The sequence below is a fragment of the Watersipora subatra genome, chromosome 1 (assembly GCF_963576615.1).
Source record: "Watersipora subatra chromosome 1, tzWatSuba1.1, whole genome shotgun sequence".
NCBI lineage: Eukaryota > Metazoa > Bryozoa > Gymnolaemata > Cheilostomatida > Watersiporidae > Watersipora > Watersipora subatra.
In genome coordinates, this window is record NC_088708.1 from 27,038,792 (window position 1) to 27,060,391 (window position 21,600).

Genomic DNA, 21,600 nt, shown 5'->3' on the forward strand with positions numbered 1-21,600 from the left:
TCTGGCATCATGCCAAAATATATTTTTATGTAAGCAGTAAATATGTCTGAACAAATGAGTGCATGGTGGTATGAAATATATAGAGTGGAAAGATATGGAATGACCAAGCACTGTACCCATACAACTGATTCTGTGTATATTGATGCAAAAATAAATGTAAGTTAAAATCTGTGGATTGCTACTTTTCATCCTATTTCCCTACACTGTACATTTGTATTGCACCAATAATTTCTCTATCAAATATCTGTAAAATACAGAAAAAATTAGAATATAAAATAAACTTTCACAAAACAAGGCTTGATCGGTCGGCTACAGCAAAGAAAATGTAGACGACCTCTTCAGATACCTTAATTGGTAGAAGAAAAGAAAATAAGGAGGGAGACAACTTCACTTGCCGCTGAGTTGTTTATATACTAATATCAAATCACCACTATTTGGTTTCCACACAAAATTCTTGACGGTTCTCAAATCCATCGCGGGGTCAAGAAGCTGTAACATAGAAAAATTAAATTTGGAGTTCTTTGTCGATCAATTAATTTAAACAACTGAGTACAACCTTGAAAAGATTGATTCCAGCCTGATACTCAAAATTTAGAATCAATGTATAACAAAGCGATAAGCAAACATACAGGTTTGTACAAAAAACTACGTCTGAAGAATAAATCCATAGCCTCAATGTACACAAACTCGCTGATTTTTATCAGCAAGGAATAGAGATATCAACTATCCATATACTAGTGCTCTGATTATTATCAGCTAGGAATAGATATATCAGCTATCCATATACTAGTACTCTGATTATTATCAGCTAGGAATAGAGATATCAGCTATCCATATACTAGTACTCTGATTATTATCAGCTAGGAATAGAGATATCAGCTATCCATATACTAGTGCTCTGATTATTATCAGCTAGGAATAGAGGTATCAACTGTCCATATACTAGTACTCTAATTATTATCAGCGAGGAATAGAGATATCAACTATCCATATACTAGTACTCTGATTATTATCAGTTAGGAATAGAGATATCAACTATCCATATACTAGTGCTCTGATTATTATCAGCTAGGAATAGAGATATCAGCTATCCATATACTAGTACTCTGATTATTATCAGCTAGGAATAGAGATATCAGCTATCCATATACTAGTACTCTGATTATTATCAGCTAGGAATAGAGATATCAGCTATCCATATACTAGTACTCTGATTACTATCAGCTAGGAATAGAGATATCAGCTATCCATATACTAGTACTCTGATTATTATCAGTGAGTAACAGAGATATTAACTATCCATATACTAGTACTCTGATTATTATCAGCTAGGAATAGAGATATCAACTATCCATATACTAGTACTCTGATTATTATCAGCTAGGAATAGAGATATCAGCTATCCATATACTAGTACTCTGATTATTATCAGCTAGGAATAGAGATATCAACTATCCATATACTAGTGCTCTGATTATTATCAGCTAGGAATAGAGATATCAGCTATCCATATACTAGTACTCTGATTATTATCAGTGAGGAATAGAGATATCAGCTATCCATATACTAGTACTCTGATTATTATCAGCTAGGAATAGAGATATCAGCTATCCATATACTAGTACTCTGATTATTATCAGCTAGGAATAGAGATATCAGCTATCCATATACTAGTACTCTGATTATTATCAGTGAGGAATAGAGATATCAACTATCCATATACTAGTACTCTGATTATTATCAGCTAGGAATAGAGATATCAGCTATCCATATACTAGTGCTCTGATTATTATCAGCTAGGAATAGAGATATCAGCTATCCATATACTAGTACTCTGATTATTATCAGCTAGGAATAGAGATATCAGCTATCCATATACTAGTGCTCTGATTATTATCAGCTAGGAATAGAGATATCAACTATCCATATACTAGTACTCTGATTATTATTAGCTAGGAATAGAGATATCAGCTATCCATATACTAGTACTCTGATTATTATCAGTGAGGAATAGAGATATCAGCTATCCATATACTAGTACTCTGATTATTATCAGTGAGGAATAGAGATATCAACTATCCATATACTAGTACTCTGATTATTATCAGCTAGGAATAGAGATATCAACTATCCATATACTAGTACTCTGATTATTATCAGTGAGGAATAGAGATATCAACTATCCATATACTAGTACTCTGATTATTATCAGCTAGGAATAGAGATATCAACTATCCATATACTAGTACTCTGATTATTATCAGCGAGGAATAGATATATGTAAACAGCTCATTGACTAGTAATATCAAAAAGCATATACTAAATAATTGGCCGCTTGCCTTTCCTCTCTGGCCATATATGATTACACAAACTAATTATTATCCACATCATTGAAAAAGTGCTCCCTGACTAAAACACATTGATTACATCTTAGAAAAAGGACTTACTACCAGAGAGCTCATTGTGATAAGTTGATATATTCAGCTATGCAACCAAAAACCTGCATAGAAGGTTATTAGTATGTCGTATAAAAATTTAAAGATTGATTGAAGTCTTCACAACCCCTCTGACAGGAAGTTTGAAGTATTAAATACATAATTAAGGAGGACCTAGGGCTATACAGCTAACTAAGGAGAACCTAGGGCTATACAGCTAATAAGTAAAAACAAATGATAAGTAAAAACTCCTAACAAAAAGTAGATGCTAGTTGGTTTGCAGAGAAGCTGCTGAAAGTCTCACAATGTCACAACTAAACAAGGCTAGAAACCTATTTTATGTCAATAGGTTCAATTTGAAAGTCTGATAGATTCGTACCTGATCATTACAATATATAGCCACTTTTTCTAGAGCAACAGCTGCCAAGTCCTCGGGGTCGGCATCAGTTCGCGCACTGTCATTGTGGGCTGACTGTGAACCGTCATCTGAGCCCTGACCAAGCACTTTTTCATAGACGTGTTCAACGACTTTACGCACTTGCAACATGTCACTAGCAGACAACTTGTCTGTGCTGTAAAGAAAAGACAATTCCCGTAAAGTTCATATATAGCTTAAATTAACACACATCACTGAAAAAAACCTTTCGAATTACTCCAGAGTAAGTATCGCCAAAAGCCATCAAGAGATAACGTTGTCAAGCCACCAAAAGTTGGAGTTGTGTACTCAACAAGTGCGTGTGCTCGGTCTACACCTCAATAAGAGTTAGCACTGCTTAGACACATCTGGATTTGCACTGCCTATGGCCACTAGAGTTGAGAGTGCCTATGCTTGCCAAAACCTGGTAGGGTCTGTGCCCACCGAAAGTTAGTACTGTCTGTGCCAACTAAACGTTAACATTGTTTGTGCTAATCCCTTTTACTATAATAAGAGCTGTGTCCGTCCATCCACCTGAAGTCATGGATGAAGATTGGAAAAAAAGTGCACCGTACAAAATTCGAACTCATGACATTCAGCTTATCAGCCTGGCACCCTAGTAATTGCACTAATCTTTCGCCTTCCAAAAATTTAGAATATTTGTGCACGTACTTATTCTCTGTGCTTTATTGACACACACTAGTAGTGTTAATAACTATAGTTATATGAGAGACTATAACGAGCACGGAGCTAAATTACATGCTGTGTGGAAATAAAAGCCACAGGCAAAAATATCTACTGTTTTAATACTCACTTCCTGGCAGGAGACTTGTTCCCGACGGTATATGGGTGAAGGTAAAAGGGTAACTTGTGAAAAGCTGGTGATTTTTTCTACAAAAAAATGATCACATTGAATTAACAGATAATTAACAGATAACATGCACATCAAAAGATCTAAGCAACTGCGAAGCATGAGATATATAGAAGAGAACTGGCACTCACGTGGACTATCAAATCTGTAATCCAAGATGGCGCATATTCGCTGAGCAGAATTCCCTCTGTGCTACCACCCGCATCCCTAGCTAATAGCCTGAGAAGGGTGCGACCAGTGACTTCACTGAAATATCAAGATATTTGTTATAAAGTTATGAGCTGAAGAGTAAATGGCAATAAAAATGTCACAAGATTTCTTAGCATGAAAAGCGAAAAATATAATTGATATAAAAAGAAACAGAATATTAGACATTGAGCTGAGTGCAAAAATAAGCCATGACAATAAACACAACATGCAGGCTAAATTCAGGAACTTCTCAAAATTGAAGCTGATATCATTTAAAGTTTCACAAAAATGATTGTTTAAATCCAATATGTAAAACTGTCTGATCACTAACTAATACCACACATTATTTTCCAAAAAAGAAGCTCATCTAGATGGACACCTAGACGGACGCCTAGACATACACCTAGACACACACCTAGATGGACACCTAGACGGACACCTAGACGGACGACTAGACACACACCTAGACAGACACCTAGACACACACCTAGACGGACACCTAGACGGACGACTAGACACACACCTAGACGGACGCCTAGACGGACGCCTAGACGGACGCCTAGACACACACCTAGACGGACGCCTAGACACACACCTAGACGAACACCTAGACACACACCTAGACGGACACCTAGACACACACCTAGACGGACACCTAGACACACACCTAGACGGACGCCTAGACGGACGCCTAGACAGACGCCTAGACAGACGCCTAAACAGACACCTAGGCATTTTGGTTTGCATTTGGTAGATTGGCTCAAACATGAAGTCATTTAATACCTACTAACACAATAGATAAATCAACTACACCAACCAGTGAGAAAAAGCAAGTCAACCAAGATGACACATACATCAACATTGGAGTAAACCAGTTTCCTGCTGGTTTCTCTCATGAAATACATGTGGATAGATTACCTGAATATTATGGGTGTGTGTGGAGGGACCTCAAAGTATCGTTTTTCCTCTACCATTTCCTCTAAAAATTCAAAGAAATCATTTCAATTGACTGTAAAATACCTAATCGTTCAACATATATAGAGAAATATATGAAAGTATATATAAACAAATGTATATATTTATAAATGAAACACGTATAGAAGAGCAATTGTTCATCTACTTGTATAAAATTTAGAATAAAAAAACAAAACAAAACAAAAGCAGAATCAACTTTAATTTAGCAAAAACAATGTATAAAACCGGATGGGTATAAAACCGGATGAGTATAAAACCGGATGGGTATAAAACCGGTTGGGTATAAAACCGGATGGATATAAAACCGGATGGGCATAAAACCGGATGGGTATAAAACCGGGTGGGTATAAAACCGGATGGGTATAAAACCGGATGGATATAAACCGGATGGGTATAAAACCGGGTGGGTATAAAACCGGATGGGCATAAAACCGGATGGGTATAAAACCGGGTGGGTATAAAACCGGATGGGTATAAAACCGGATGGGCATAAAACCGGATGGGTATAAAACCGGGTGGGTATAAAACCGGATGGGTATAAAACCGGATGGATATAAAACCGGATGGGTATAAAACCGGATGGGTATAAAACCGGATGAATATAAAACCGGATGGGTATAAAACCGGATGGGTATAAAACCGGATGGGTATAAAACTAGATGGGTATAAAACCGGATGGGTATAAAACCGAATGGGTATAAAACCAGATGGGTATAAAACCGGATGGGTATAAAAACAAGGGCTAGGTTAAACAAGGTCAAATGAAATGGTTGATTAAGCTAACATGATAATGAGCACCTCACCATCATTATGTTGGTAGGATTTAGGCCAGTCTCTAAGTAGGGCCTGCAGCACCAGTACTCCATAGTTGACTGCAACAAGTGATAACTATTAGATAAATACCACAAAATACACGATTATGAATAGCCAGAGGTTTTGCTTGAGTGTTGAACATGTGAGAATAACTCCACAAACAAAACCTCTTTAATTAGAAGATATAAGACAGCTGATTCAATGTTTCATGAGAGTTAGCAATTGAAAAATATTTGACAAGTCAATTAAAATATCTTACAGTTATTTTAATTGACTTGTCAAATAAAATAGCTGTAAGATGCAAACTCTGATGCAAACATTTTTTTTAAAATTTGTAGAGGTAATTGAAAATTGACCCAGTGATATGAAGAATTGTAGCTCAGGCATGCCAGCCTAGCATATAATACCTTTGGTATCACCATTTGCCTCGAGATTTGCCTCCTTGGCAGACCGCCAGGCTGCGAAGCAATCCGTATCATTCAGATGAACAGTCAGCAACTGCAAATACAAGTTTGATGTTATTTAGTGTCATCCACCAACAGGTTGACATTTTGCTTAAAAATTAATGAGTTTAAAATCCTACAGTTTCAGCAATGAATCAATTCTTAAATTAAAAATGGAATTTATCAAAAAGAGTGTCCTTCTGTTAACCTCTAGTTGAGATGTAAATGCTATGGAAAATTGCTCAAATTCCACAATTGATTTGTGAGCCACAATCCAATTAAGATAACCACTGTTATGTTTTTGTCAAGTACCGAAAACATGTTAACAAAAACACGAAAACATTAACGCAAAATTCTTTCAGAATTTAACATTATGCAACTTTTGCAGTTTAAAAAACAACTAACTTTCTAAAAATCACAAATCTACCAAAATACTTTTTATTGTGATGCATTAAACTAATTTTGTAATTTTCTTCAAAAAAACAACTGTTCATCAAAATAGCCATTTTGTATGTCATTCATTTGCAAAGCTTTAAAGAACCTCAAATCACTTGTCACCGATAACGTCAGTCACTACCCATAAGAAAGCTAAGGCCATAATAATTATACTTAGTAACAGAAGCCATATAAAAAGACCCATACTTACTACAGCTTCTGAACCATATAGCAATAATTGTGTAAAATGAAAATGTTCAACTCTGTTCATGCCTGACCTCAATTAACCTACAATCATTGCTTCGAGCGCTATGAGCTTATAATTAATAAAAATTCCACTATTTATTTTCAAAAAGAACATAAAGTGTGGCGATCAAACGCATCGCGTGTATTATCAGAAGAAGTGCTCACTTGCAATAGGAATAAGCTGGTACAGAAACTTACTGAGTTCTGTTATCATCAGCTAATGTACACATACTTTACAACTGTGTGCATGGAATCATCTTTGAAAGAGATTATAAAAGCATACATCGAGGTGGTCGGCCAATACCATAAACTTTACCTACGGCAGTGAAACATGAATTTCTAAAAGTGGATATTTGATCTTAATTACAACCTTATCTTTTACATCTGTCTGAAGCAGAAAATAAACCCTAGGTACGAATCACTTTTGATTTGAACACGGCATGATTTGAAACATGAATTGTAATTGGATATGTGGTATGACTCACCATATAAGATATGACTCACCATTAAAGATATGACTCACCATTAAAGATATGACTCACCGGCAGAAATGGGAATCATTATTTGAGAGACTGGGAGGTGACTCATCATAAGAAGTACCGTATACGTATAATCCTAGTCACGATACCGCTTAGCGGCGGAAATATGAAATTTTCGTAGATTTTATCAGAAAGTGTTGAGTTTTCTAAAATTTACGCTCGCTGTGATGTTTGACGTGATCTGACTGCCAGAATATTTCAAGACTACTATCAGAAGAAGTATATGTGCGAAATGATGTTACTAGTTGCTATCATTGCGAAAGTGATATCAGCTATTTCATTGAAGTTGTAGCATTACGCGTCGCTATTCTGTTGGTCCCTTTGTAACTATAGACACCATACTCACATTTTCGCTTGATTTGAGCCTTTGAACTGCCATCAAGTTTTGTCAATTTTAATCTTGAAACATCCTGACAGTCAGATCAACTTAAACATCGAAAATAACCGCAAAGGATAGAAAAATACTGATATTTTCTGATAAAATCTAGTAACATTTGGTGCAAGTTCATCTATAAATAAGATAGAGCATCTGAAATACAACTCACCCCTACTTTAAGGTCAATAGTAAACCAGCTGGGGACAAACACTTTTTCTGCTCTCTTTTTAACCTCTTCCTCCATGTGCACATCTCCGAGACGCTCGACCATGGTTGCCGTCAGCACGTCATATACAGCGACATCTCCCTTTGAGTCCTTTGTTATCACATGTCTCTTATCATTCATGATGTGATACTGTTTAATACTTGTAGCACCTGTAGTAGAATGTCTGTCTAATAGTGGAAACTATAGCCAACAAGGATTGCTATAGAGGACACATAGGTGGAGTATTTATACACTGAATTTATTGATGTCACAATATTGCTAAACGCTTGAACTAGCAAAGTATACTACATGTACTAGATTTCCTAATGCTTGGCGACAGTTTAAGCAAGGGAATCCATGAGTAGCATACGGAATATCATGATGTTCCATGACTACATTCACAAACAACCATTCATAGACCTTGAAAAAACATGCTGCAATGTGAATATTTTTATTGCTTTCTACAGCCATCACAAAATATATAATAACATATACAAACAATATATAAATACTCGAAGTTAAATTATATAAATACACATGCAAACACGGTAATAACTATCCTTCATTTGTAACAGATAATCCTGTTATAAAATTTACCACGACTTTACCACTCAATGTAAGCTAAAATACAACATTAGCTCTGGGTGCAGACAAACTAATCTCTTGGAATCTAGTAAATTACATGGCTAGAACCAACCAGGCTGTCGATGAATACATAACAAATGCCATGGGAAGTCGGAGGGCTTAACATACAACAAGAGTGAATGTGACTCTTAAAGCTGACATACAATCAGAGTAAGTATAGCTCTTAAAGCTGACATACAAACAGAGTAAGTATAGCCCTTAAAGCTGACATACAACTAGAGTAAGTATAGCTCTTAAAGCTGACATACAACCAGAGTAAGTACGACTCTTAAAGCTGACATACAACCAGAGTAAGTATGGATCTTAAAGCTGACATACAACCAGAGTAAGTATGGCCCTTAAAGCTGATATACAACCAGAGTAAGTATAGCTCTTAAAGCTGACATACAACCAGAGTAAGTATGGCTCTTAAAGCTAACATACAATCAGAGTAAGTATAGCTCTTAAAGCTAACATACAATCAGAGTAAGTATGGCCCTTAAAGCTGACATACAACCAGAGTAAGTATGGCTCTTAAAGCTGACATACAACCAGAGTAAATATGGCTCTTAAACTTCAAGCAATCTCAAGTTGCTGACTTATTTGGAGCAGATACATTCTATAGAAATTTTCAAAGACAAAAGCGTTGTCTTTCTTAAAATATGATAATAATTATATCTTATATATCTATAAAATCTATAAGATTTGACAAACGTAGATATTTCAAAATAAATCTGCACATTGTGAACATAATTTAATGCATATCTTTATATGTTACTGAATGAGCTAATGCGGCAATATGGAATGTAGTAAGCCATGGATGATTTTTATTCAAGAGAGTATATTATCAACACTTCGCACACCATGAGCTGTGTAATGCGGCTCGGCATAGTGTTGGTGTATGGCTAAGAGCAGCGTGGTGCAGATTTAGTAGGCTTCATACAAAAATGTTTCTGATTAGTACACTCGTAGTTAATCAATTAGCCTATCGTGTCTGTACTTAAACAAAAGGAAACAATCATCTACCCGCGTTGAAACAAAAGAAAATCTTACATCAACTGATGTAAGATTGTATGCTGAGTAATTTTACATCAAAGTACTTTTCGTAGACTGTGTAGTTTGAAAGTTATTAAAATTTATATATGGCTTCGGCAAATATCAGGTTTTACTGAATATTTAAGTATGTCTTAGTAGAAAAATTAATTGAGTAGCAAAAGAGTTAATACATAGCATTAGCTATACCATCAAACATCATTCCTCAATGAAAACTTCAACATATAAAATTCAACATATGTAAAATCTGAGCAAATTTTTCAACTTACTATACTCGAAGCTTTTTGAAACTACAGATTTAAAAGTACAATTGAAGAGGCTGATAGGCTCATAGAGTTGTCTCCCCCTAGAGTGATAACTACACGAGGGTTTCCGGTGCCAACAAGGAGCGTTTAGGCCACGCCCCTTTTTTGTGCTAGTCAGTCATTATAGTGATTGACTAGATCAATAACATCAGCCATGAAAAGGGTTAAACAAGGATCATGCATTTCCAGTTAAGATAGTAATTAATGTTCATATTAAAGAAATGATGATTATAGTTTATTACTCTAATATATGCTTATTATTTAAAGCAATTCAATACCTACCAGAGATCGCTAAACATATTATGGAAATGTTTACTTTTCCATATCCATTTCCATAAACATAAATATTTTCATAATTTTAGAAATTTTATTTTAGAAATATGGAAATGGTATGGAAATAATATGAAAATAAATTATGGAAATGCTATGGAAATGGAAATAATATGGAAATGAAGTAGGGAAATGTTATGGAAATAATATGGAAATGAATTATGGAAATGGAATTAATATGGAAATGAATTATGCAAATTTTATGGAAATGGAAATAATATGGAAATGAATTATGGAAATGTTATGGAAATGGAAATAATATGGAAATGAAGTAGGGAAATGTTATGGAAATGGAAATAATATGGAAATGAATTATGGAAATGGAAATAATATGGAAATGTTATAGAAATGGAAATAATATGAAAATGAATTATGGAAATGTTATGGAAATTGAATTAATGTGGAAATAAATTATTGAAATTTTATGGAAATAGAAATAATTACTATCTTAGCTGTGAAAATTCATGATCATTCTCATGGCTGATGTTATTGTTCTGTCAATCACTACGATTGACTAGCACAAAAAAGGGGCGTGGCCTAAACGCTCCTTGTTGGCACCGGAAACGCTCGTGTTGTTGAAGGCACAGTTATCACTCTAGGGGGAGATAACTCTATGGCTAGGCTGATGGAAATTAAACATAAAACATAAAAAATATAAAAATATGTAATGTAAAGTAATAGATACTTCAGGTTAAACCAAGTTTAAATTAGAATGAGTATCCATATCACCATCTGTACTTCTGAACTTGAGGATTGCCGACTGGCAGACATATCTGTGTTACTATGGCAACTTATTTCTGTTTACATATCTCTATGGTAACTTTTTTCTGTTTACATGTCTCTATGGCAACATTTTTCTGTTTACATGTCTCTATGATAACTTATTTCTGTTTACATGTCTCCATGGTAATTTATTTCTGTTTACATGTTTCTATAGTAACTTATTTCTGTTTACATGTTTCTATGGTAACTCATTTCTGTTTAAACGTCTCTATGGTAACTGATTTCTGTTTACCTGTCTCTATGGCAACTAATTTCTGTTTACATGTCTCTATGGTAACTTATTTCTGTTTACACTGTTCTATCATACGTTAACAATAGAAAACTTCTTTACATTTATAAATATTTCATCAACCTAGTTTTTCATATATGATTTAGCTTTTTGAATAATTTTGTATGATGCATTTTAATGCTGTATGTAATTAATAACATATATATTAAAGAGTTATCACAGGCTTTTGGGTGATGAACAAATTTAAGTGTGTTTTTCATAAGGATATTTGCTTCAACCCAACAGTTTTGACATAAGACACAGATATATGCAGAGGTTTGACAGCATTTTTGCTCAGCAGAAAACAATAGAAACAATAGGCTACCTTTAATGGTTTGCAGAAGCTTGGAGGGCCTCTTCTCCAGACTGTCTATATCTTCTGTATAATTGTACTTGAGATTCGACACATTCCATTGGTGAATATTAGAGTCCGTAGTCGAGACCCAAAGAGACGACTCCTCTTCGGTTAAGCATATCTGTTAAGGAATCATGGTTATTTTAACAATTCCATCAAACAAAAGTTGTGAACTTTACAAACGGGCTTCCAGAGAGAAATTGTCTGCTCAGCTTCTAACACAAGAAATAAATTATCAAACATCTATGGATACGAAATGTCGTATTCATGTATTCTTTTATTTGATTTGTAAGCATTTGCAAGAGCCTGTGGTCCATAAGCAATTAAGTACCCTTAGTGTTAAGATAATTGTAACACTAGTCACAACCAAATTAGCTGTGGATAACCGAAAGAAAAGGTAAAAGTAGGAGAGATGAACCAGCCCGTAGGCCAATACATGACACAACAAGATATTGCTGGTCAATATCTACCTTGAGTACAGGTGCGGATTCCTGGCAGACCATGGCGCTGTAGTCAGTGTTGGTGAGGTCAGTGGCCCAGATGTAACGATCCCGCCCAGCTGAGAAAAGAGTTGTGAATGAGTCATTGACAGCGAGAGACCAGACGCTGTCAGAGTGAGTTCGTAGTGTGTGGATGCACTGCTGCTGGGCAAGAGACCATAATCTTATTGTACCATCTGAGCTCCCAGAGATGCACTAGAAATATATAGCAGACTAATACAAAATCCAGTTTAATATTTTAAACAGAGTCAGGTTCTTTAACAAAGCTTGAGAAGTTTCTAGAACATGTCAGTTGTACATATGGCAGACGTACTTACTACTAGTAAACATATGAACTTGAGTTCTGTTAACAAATGGTATAGTCATTTCCTTTTTATTAACACTTTCGCTACCAGATTAATTTTTTTATCGGAACAAGAACGCATATGAATTATCATAACTTTTGAACTACATGGTCTATAGAGATATTTTGATATCAAACTAATCAGCATAACGTTTTACATCAGCGGGTGCCACTCATCCACAACATCAAACATGTTGCAGAATGAGCTCAGACACTTGTTTGGCCATTTTCGCTACTGCCGTGAGCATGTTCCGAGTCAGACGAGTTATCACTAGTATTACAGCTTATCACATTATTATTAATGCTAAAAATAAAATAATCACTCTCAGTAGCACTATTGTTCAATAGATAATCATCAGAAGTTCATTGATCTACAACTAATGAAGCCTCCATAGCTGTAATGTGTTGAAACAGTCGGTCTTGGCAAAGCAGCTGCGATGAAAAAATTGAGTTTTTGCAAAGTGAAACTAAGCTCAGGGTAGACTGTAAACATACTTTTGATTGGTTCAATGCAAGACAGAGTAATATTTCCCTAAGTACACACTTTGATAGGCTAATTAAATAACTACTCGCCAATCAAGATCGTTTTGTACAAAACCTACTAAAGCTGTACCGACTCTTGACCATACGCAAATGCTGTGCTGACCCGTACTACACAGCTCATAATACGCCGAGTTAAGTAGATAGGTCAAACTTAACAATCTCTAGATTAGTAGAAAAAGCGCTGACAGACCTGGGTTCCATCATGATTAAGTACAATAGCTTTAATGTTATCCGTGTGGCCCTTGAGCTTCATCTGTTTTTGACATGTCCTTGGGTCCCAGACACGCAACACATTCTCGGCAGAGCCAGACACGATGACGGTACCCGTAGGATTCATAGCCAGGCTATAGATGGAATCCTTGCTGCCCGTCAGAGAAGAAGCTAGAGAGAAAACAACTACCCATCAGCTTGATACCAAAAAAGAGCAACTTGCTGCCCAACTTCAGACAGACACTTGCTTACCAACAAACGAGGGGAACAAAGAGAAAGGAGCAAAGTGAGGCATTCACAACGTACATTTTTATTTGCTTGTTTTATGTCATATACAGTGTATAACTTGAGATAGGCAAGTAAAAAGCTATGCGCTTATATAATTAATATAATTATATAAGCGCATAATTAATTTACGAATATTTATTAATTTACAAAAATTTAGGAATATATTCTGTACAAATATGATCAAAGATAAGTTACCTTATTTGTAATCATATTTGTACAGATTTGTATCATTAACAATAAAAAATGTTAATAATTCAACCTGCATAATCAAAAACATAGTTGTACAGCTGTTTGGTTTACGTATTTGAAATCAGGACAAAATGAGGATTAATTTAATATATAATTTATGGCTATTGACTAAATTCATAATGAGTTACAATGTTGTAAATAAGAATTTTTGTTTTCCATCAAAGGGGTCTGCCTTATTTCGCTCGCCACTGAACTTGCACAGTTACCGAGAATGTATGATCATATATTTAATTAGTGTTATTATCAAATTCTTATTGTTATTAAATTCTTATTACCATTCGACTATTTTATCTTGTAAAATAAAGGACAATGTATGAACTTCCATCATATTATTCATAAATCTTAAATGAGTCACCACATGGTGCAGCGAGGTACGAAATCCTCTACAAGCAACAAATATAAAAAAAATTCCGATATTTTGAAAAAAGAATTTTTCCTTTCGGAAAAAGATGTGGACAATTATTAGTACATACATGATAAACAAATAATATCACCTTGACCTTAAAGCCATAGTGACTTCTCAGCAAATGCCAGCACTGTAGTTTATCCACAATGAATAATGCCAAACTCTTGCATTATTCACATGAGTCAGATGAGACAAAAAGCAGGATTATACGTTCTACAGAGCTTATTACGAAAAGTGGACAAGTAGTCAGAGCATGTGAAACACTGACTCATCAACAATGATATTCGTTACCATTGTTGTCAGAACTGACAACAATGGTAACGAAAAAATCAGACTAAAAAGGCAGACTAAAAAGGTGAAAAGGTTCACCTGTACATACGGCATCAAAGCAGAAGTCAAGGAGAATCCCGCTTTGGGATTCAACAAGTTGCTACATTAAACTAACAAAAATAGGCAAGTACTCAGGTGTATGGCGTAAAACAGGAACTTAATTGGATTTAAGTAATATTTCAGAAGAATATTTACCAAATCATAGTGGTGTCAAATGTTGGTGCGCACTGAGTAGTTATCACTGACATTGAGTCAGTTCTGATCAGTTATTACTAATATTGAGTCAGTCCTGATCAGTTATTACTAATATTGAGTCAGTTCTGATTCGTTATTACTAATATTGAGTCAGTACTGATCAGTCATTACTAATATTGAGTCAGTACTGATCAGTTATTAATAATAGTGAGTCAGTACTGATCAGTTATTATTAATAGTGAGTCAGTACTGATCAGTTATCCCTAATATCGAGTCAGTACTGATCAGTTATTACTAATATTGAGTCAGTCCTGATCAGTTATTACTAATATTGAGTCAGTACTGATCAGTTATTACTAATAGTGAGTCAGTACTGATCAGTTATTACTAATATTGAGTCAGTACTGATCAGTTATTACTAATAGTGAGTCAGTACTGATCAGTTATTATTAATAGTGAGTCAGTACTGATCAGTTATCCCTAATATCGAGTCAGTACTGATCAGTTATTACTAATATTGAGTCAGTACTGATCAGTCATTATAATATTGAGTCAGTACTGAGTAGTTATTACTAATATTGAGTCAGTACTGATCAGTTATTACTAATATTGAGTCAGTTCTGATCTGTTATTACTAATATTGAGTCAGTACTGATCAGTTATTACTAATATTGAGAGTCAGTACGTGTATTAAAAAAACTGAACCTAGCTTCTGTTTGTCAAATGCATTGATTCTTGTTCTGAATCTTTTGCTGATTTTGAAGAGCTTTAGATGAATATTTTATGACCAAAACTCCAGCTTTTACAGCAAACTTACCAAGTGTACGTCAGAAAAATTCTCTGGCATGAATGAATTGTCAGAACAAGCATAGAATGCCTTAGTAAAAGAGATAACAGGAAGGTTTTCACTAATATTTTTACTGTAACATGTAACTAACAATAAACAGAAAGTTCTTTATATACTACATGATACATAGCCAGCCTTACTAGTAACGGTATTGTTGGAGGTAGTGAGGGCGGTCAGAGTGTTCACATCCCACAAGAATATAGATTTATCGAGGCCGCCTGAGGCTACCTGTTCCTGATCTTTAGCATAAGCTAGAGCCTTCACATAATCCTATGAAAAATCAGCACATTAAATGAGAATGAGGAAGGGCATGCGGGGAGTACTTTCACATTTAGTAAAATATAGCTGAGCATTAGGATACTAGCAAGGATAATCGTAAACAATTTCAAACCTTAATTTCTAAAATAATACCTATTGATACCAAACCACAGCTGTCCGACAATCAAAGAGACTATTTTGAACCTAGCCCGATGCAATCCCCTAATAATACATCAACTTGCAAAGAAAATCACATTACTTACTCATTACTATATATGATTACTATATATAGAGAGACTATATACAGTATATAGATCATTACAATATATTATATACACCATAATATTACTATAGCTATTACAAGTACACTGTCATATTACTATAGCTATTACAGGTACACTGTCATATTACTATAGCTATTACAGGTACACTGTCATATTACTATAGCTATTACAGGTACACTGTCATATTACTATAGCTATTACAGGTACACTGTCATATTACTATAGCTATTACAGGTACACTGTCATATTACTATAGCTATTACAGGTACACTGTCATATTACTATAGCTATTACAGGTACACTGTCATATTACTATAGCTATTACAGGTACACTGTCATATTACTATAGCTATTACAGGTACACTGTCATATTACTATAGCTATTACAGGTACACTGTCATATTACTATAGCTATTACAGGTACACTGTCATATTACTATAGCTATTACAGGTACACTGTCATATTACTATAGCTATTACAGGTACACTGTCATTACTATAGCTATTACAGGTACACTGTCATATTACTATAGCTATTACAGGTACACTGTCATATTACTATAGCTATTACAGGTACACTGTCATTACTATAGCTATTACAGGTACACTGTCATTACTATAGCTATTACAAGTACACTGTCATATTACTATAGCTATTACAGGTACACTGTCATTACTATAGCTATTACAGGTACACAGTCATTACTATAGCTATTACAGGTAAACTGCTGCTACAGGTATATTGTTATATTAATATTGCTGCTACAGGTCAATGACACAAATAAAGATAATAGTCAGGTTAGTAATCCCCTCACTGTTTTTCCAATGTTCCCACATATTTATGTGTCCAGAGAATTTACCTTGTGTGTCCTTAAAGTTGACATACAGTAACCTTTTTGTGCATTCCATACTTTCACTGTTGTGTCGCTGGATGCTGATATGACTAAAAAAAGAATAAAAAAATTTCAGGTTAGCCAAGTGACACCCTAAAGCAGGTATTCGTGTTTCAGACGTAATTTATAGTATAATTGTTTCATCAGTTTAAAACTGAAAGCATTTGCACGAGGTAGGAAAACATGAATGGCAGGTTTCAAGGTCTGAAGACTAATGAAAAATAATGATCTTATGACTAGCTGGTGCAGGAAACAGCTGAGGCTATCAATGAAAGAATAGAGCATACCTAAACTACATATCTTGATCCGGATTAACAACAAAGCACTGAGGTCTGCTTGAGTTGCATCCATATGTTATTTCTCACTACTATTTGAGCCAAGGGCAGGGCCAAAAAGTGTTGGAGTTTTGTTTAAGAACACAATCTTCTTTTAGTAACTCTCACACGCGAGTTAAATTAAAGATTAGCATAAAAATGATGTGGTAAATCTATATCTATATTTCTAAAAGATTGTCTTCTGTCATTTGTATGTCCATTGGTTAAAATTGTCCGATTGGTTAAAATACGGACACTTGAACTACTAGAAAAACTCAAACTAGCACAGTTGAACTACATGTACTAAAAGAAAAATCCATGCTCAGACTTCTCCAAAACAATGCTTGCAGTACGATGAGTGATGGCGTGAGAGATCATGATGTGTGACGAATATAAAAACAATTATTCCAAGCAGTAAAAAGGTGGCTGCATGGTTTAGTGGTAGTACGCTTGGCTTAACACCCATACATCTGAATGTGTGGGTTTGATTCCTGTGAGGTGCACTTTTTTCTTAATGCCCAGACAGAAGGATGGATATGGCTTTTATTATAAAGAAGACTAACTGAATGCCCGGCGTTGCAAAGGAATAAAAAAGTTGAGTAACTTATGGATTTGCATGAGTTCATGAATATGAATTGCATGAGTTCACGAATATGAATTGCATGAGTTGATGAATATGAATTGTATGAGTTAGGGTAACTTAGGCTAGTCTAAATCTAAATAGTCTAAATAATTACATCAGGCTAAAAGCGGAACACTGAAGTGAAGTGCATATTAATGTACGCAAGGAACTCACGGGTCCTTCCATTGCAGCAGAGCACAATGTCATTGATCCAGTCCGTGTGGTGCTCCATCGACTGGTAGTAGGGATTCTAGCAGCAAACACAAACAATAACAATAGAAAAGAAAGACAAGCAGTAGTTGAAACATCCAACAATCAAGAAAGTAACTAAATAAAGATAAAAAGAGAAATACAAGTACCTGTACATTGTTTGTGTCCCAGATGCGTATGATGGAATCCCGACCAGCCGAGTAGAGTCGGTGAGTCTGCTCATCATATTGTAAGGAGTTGACTCCAGATCTGTGGTACTCTTCTACCTCATCACGAATCACATAGGAGAGCTGCAAGATAACTTACTGTGATGCTATACTAAACGACCTAGATATGTGCAAATCTATAACAACTCAAATTGCAACTATGAACTCAGACAAAAAAACAGTGCATTTACTCATTAGAAGTTGTGTTCACAGGTTTGAGAATCGTGTAACAAACGCTTGAATTGAAACCAATTCGTTTGGCAGTCCAGCGCACCGTGAGAGATCGCAAAGAGTAATAACTATGTACATAACTAATTCATGAATGAGCAAGGCGGCTGAGTAGTGATGTAGTGGTTAGGACACCGGTCAGTAAACCGGAGTATCCGAGTTGAATTCCCGTACGAGGCAATGTCTTTCCCAACTCTCTTAGCTTGGCTTCGGACGGACAGACATTTCTCTCATTATAGTAAAGATTGCTAACTTGAAAATGATTAAACTCTCTTTTAACAACTTACTACAATCTTGCTATGGTGGAATAAAAAGCAATAATAAATAAACCAACTATATAACAGTTACAAGTAATTTGACACAATTCCAGTATTTGATACGAAGTAATGTCCGACCATTGACATAGTTATGTAGCCAAGCTTAAAAGAAGTTTTGAAAGAGTGTATACTTTTCTTCAAATTATTCAAAAATTACACATTGTAGAACTTTGTTCGTTTTGTTGCGATCATTTGGAGTGAGAAATTTTGTTGGAATCGCTTTGCACTACTTTTTTCATGACTAAAACATGTTTCTCAACCAAACCATTATTGCAGTATGTCGTCGATACCAGCTACATGTATTTATGTCGATTTATTGTTGACTAGCCAAAGTCCTGGCGTTGCACGGGTATTAAAAACAGCTTATAAACAGTTGCAGGTAATGTAGTTGCCATAGGTTAATTTGAGTAAGCTTGTGTCCGTATTGCTAAACTTACTAATAATAACTGTGAGAGCAAGCTTTAGTGACGTTGTGCTTAATGCAGAGTCGTTGTGGTATTTTAATCCAGATGATGACTCATATAGCCCAATGATTGCATATTACATTGAAGTATATTGCATCCCGTGTAGCTTAATAGGTTAGCTTGTCGCCTTGTGAACGGGAGGTTCCCAGACCAAATCTTCTGCGATATCGCTATAGCTGGACAGACACCGAACGACGACAGACGACAAACTTTGAGATTTATACATACAAATAAAATAAATTAGTAAAAACGCTTTAACATTGACTTGAGGCTTTTGATTGCAACAATACATCTCTACTTATTGTGAGTAAAAGAATGGATCCTTGAGAAATTTTCTCAAAAACAGTTCACCCCTTTGACATTCTGTACATTAAGATATCCATTACCCAAACGGTAAAGTATATAAGAGCAAAAAATATTTGAAAACCGCTGAAAAAATGTGCTATAAAAACTAGTAAGTTTCACTTGTATTATGTTGAAGAACAGTTTAAGAACATCATATCTGATACTGTTACTATACCGTAAATTACTCTCATATGTAAGGACAAAGTAAAACAAAGAGCCAATATTGCAGCAAAACTCACTTGCACTTTGCGACGATTGCCCTGGCACTGGACCGACATCGTGTCACTCGAAATTACATACTCTCCTTTGGGAACCCGAAATCATCCATTTCTAAAACAATATCAAGATCTCCTACTGAAGATTTTGAGATAGCCTTTAAACCATTAATAGCCCAATTGGTTATTATTTGCATACCGTATCAGCCCACAGTAGTAGTAGATTATGTATTATGACATGAACATATAACACACTAACTAGCCTACCCTGTAGTTACAGATTCTATCAGCCCCACCAAAAATACTAACTTGGGATCACTGGCATTGAATTTGAAGCATTGGATGGTTGCGATTGGTCTTCTTCAGTGTAGGGAGGGGGTAACCTATGCGGATCTTTCGAGCTTAGTGTTATAGTACCAAACACCAGTTATGGTTTGTAGATGGGAATACCTCAAAGGGTTTGTGGGTTTCGGTTAAATTTTTTAATTATTACGAAGGCTAACAAAAAATTTCAAATTTAAAAATTCAAAAGATAATTTTTCTATTTTTGGCAGTTTCGTCAGGTTCTTTTGTAGGCCTGCAGGTCTTGATGACAAATATTTATTTTATAAGACCAATCGCTTGTCAGGCATGCCAATTTTTGTGTGTAAAGGAGTTATCATTCTTTAATGTCTTTTTCCAGGTGGCTCATTTAAATAGACAAGCTTTAAAATCAAAATAGGATTTACGATTGTTTCATGCTTTATGCTGTCTTACTAGCCTCGCCTCCGCCGCCATGGCTTTTTTGCAATTAGCCAGAAAGATGCAGGCCTTTAACTCACTGTTTAGGGCACTTATCAGTGAAGGGGCTTGGCTGAAAGAAAATATTCCTTACCCACCCTTACTGCTTTTCCCAGTGATTCCATGTGCTTGGTCATTAAATATATTACTGCTTGCAACTTTGCATGTACATACTAGTAGCGGCCATGAAGAAAATAATGAAGGCAAGTAACCAACAGATTCTCTGTAAGAGATTTTTCAAGTTGATGGAATCAATTTCTGTACAATTATTGCATTCTTATGCAGCCTTGTTCTGGCCTTTCTCATTTGGGTTTCCTATGGAGTGGTTTTAAATCAACACCGTTTGGTTTTTTCAACCACAATTACAACATCAATTTTTGTCTTAATTTAAGCTACAAGTCTACATTTGTTAGCTGTGGTTATATTAAAAATCAAATGCTATTGAAATGCTATGACCAATGGGTCCATTTGGTGTACAGCCATTCATGTCATTTGCTTAGATACATAACACTGAAAGTTGATTTCACCACCATAAAAGAGAATGAATGCGTAATCCAGTTGACTCTTGCCTTCTACAGTCAGAAATTGAGAATACTCTAGGTTTAGATTAAACTGCTCTGACTAAAGAGTTAGTTCCTATAGAGTTGTATCAGTGGACTGGGTAGAGTCAGATTTGTTAAGTTATCACAGAATCATCATTGTCGAGATTTAAATACTTGTCAAATTTTAACATAACCCGCTTAAACTATTGACTTAACTGAGATATTTATTCAGTGAATCTAAGCATGAGCAGAATTTAAATTTATTTTATACAGAATTGACATAGAAAAATATGTATTGATATTCTAGTTTTAGTTGTTGAGTGCAACATTGGCTGGTCATTTGTTTAGCTT

General features: G+C 35.2%; 1 protein-coding gene across 1 annotated transcript; it reads right to left on the reverse strand.

The window, feature by feature from the left end:
* On the reverse strand, positions 1 to 20,043 carry LOC137385987 (WD repeat-containing protein 48-like). Its single transcript, XM_068072630.1, has 16 exons — positions 19,952 to 20,043; positions 18,302 to 18,442; positions 18,117 to 18,192; positions 16,974 to 17,056; positions 15,712 to 15,841; positions 13,237 to 13,427; positions 12,131 to 12,355; positions 11,631 to 11,781; positions 7,907 to 8,112; positions 6,106 to 6,196; positions 5,689 to 5,757; positions 4,829 to 4,889; positions 3,853 to 3,967; positions 3,665 to 3,741; positions 2,815 to 3,007; positions 1 to 489 (listed from the first exon to the last, which is right to left on the reverse strand). Exons 1-16 carry the CDS (start codon positions 19,988 to 19,990, stop codon positions 388 to 390), a joined length of 1,950 nt encoding a protein of 649 aa, XP_067928731.1. The 5' UTR covers positions 19,991 to 20,043; the 3' UTR covers positions 1 to 387.
* Between the last annotated feature and the right edge of the window lie 1,557 nt (positions 20,044 to 21,600).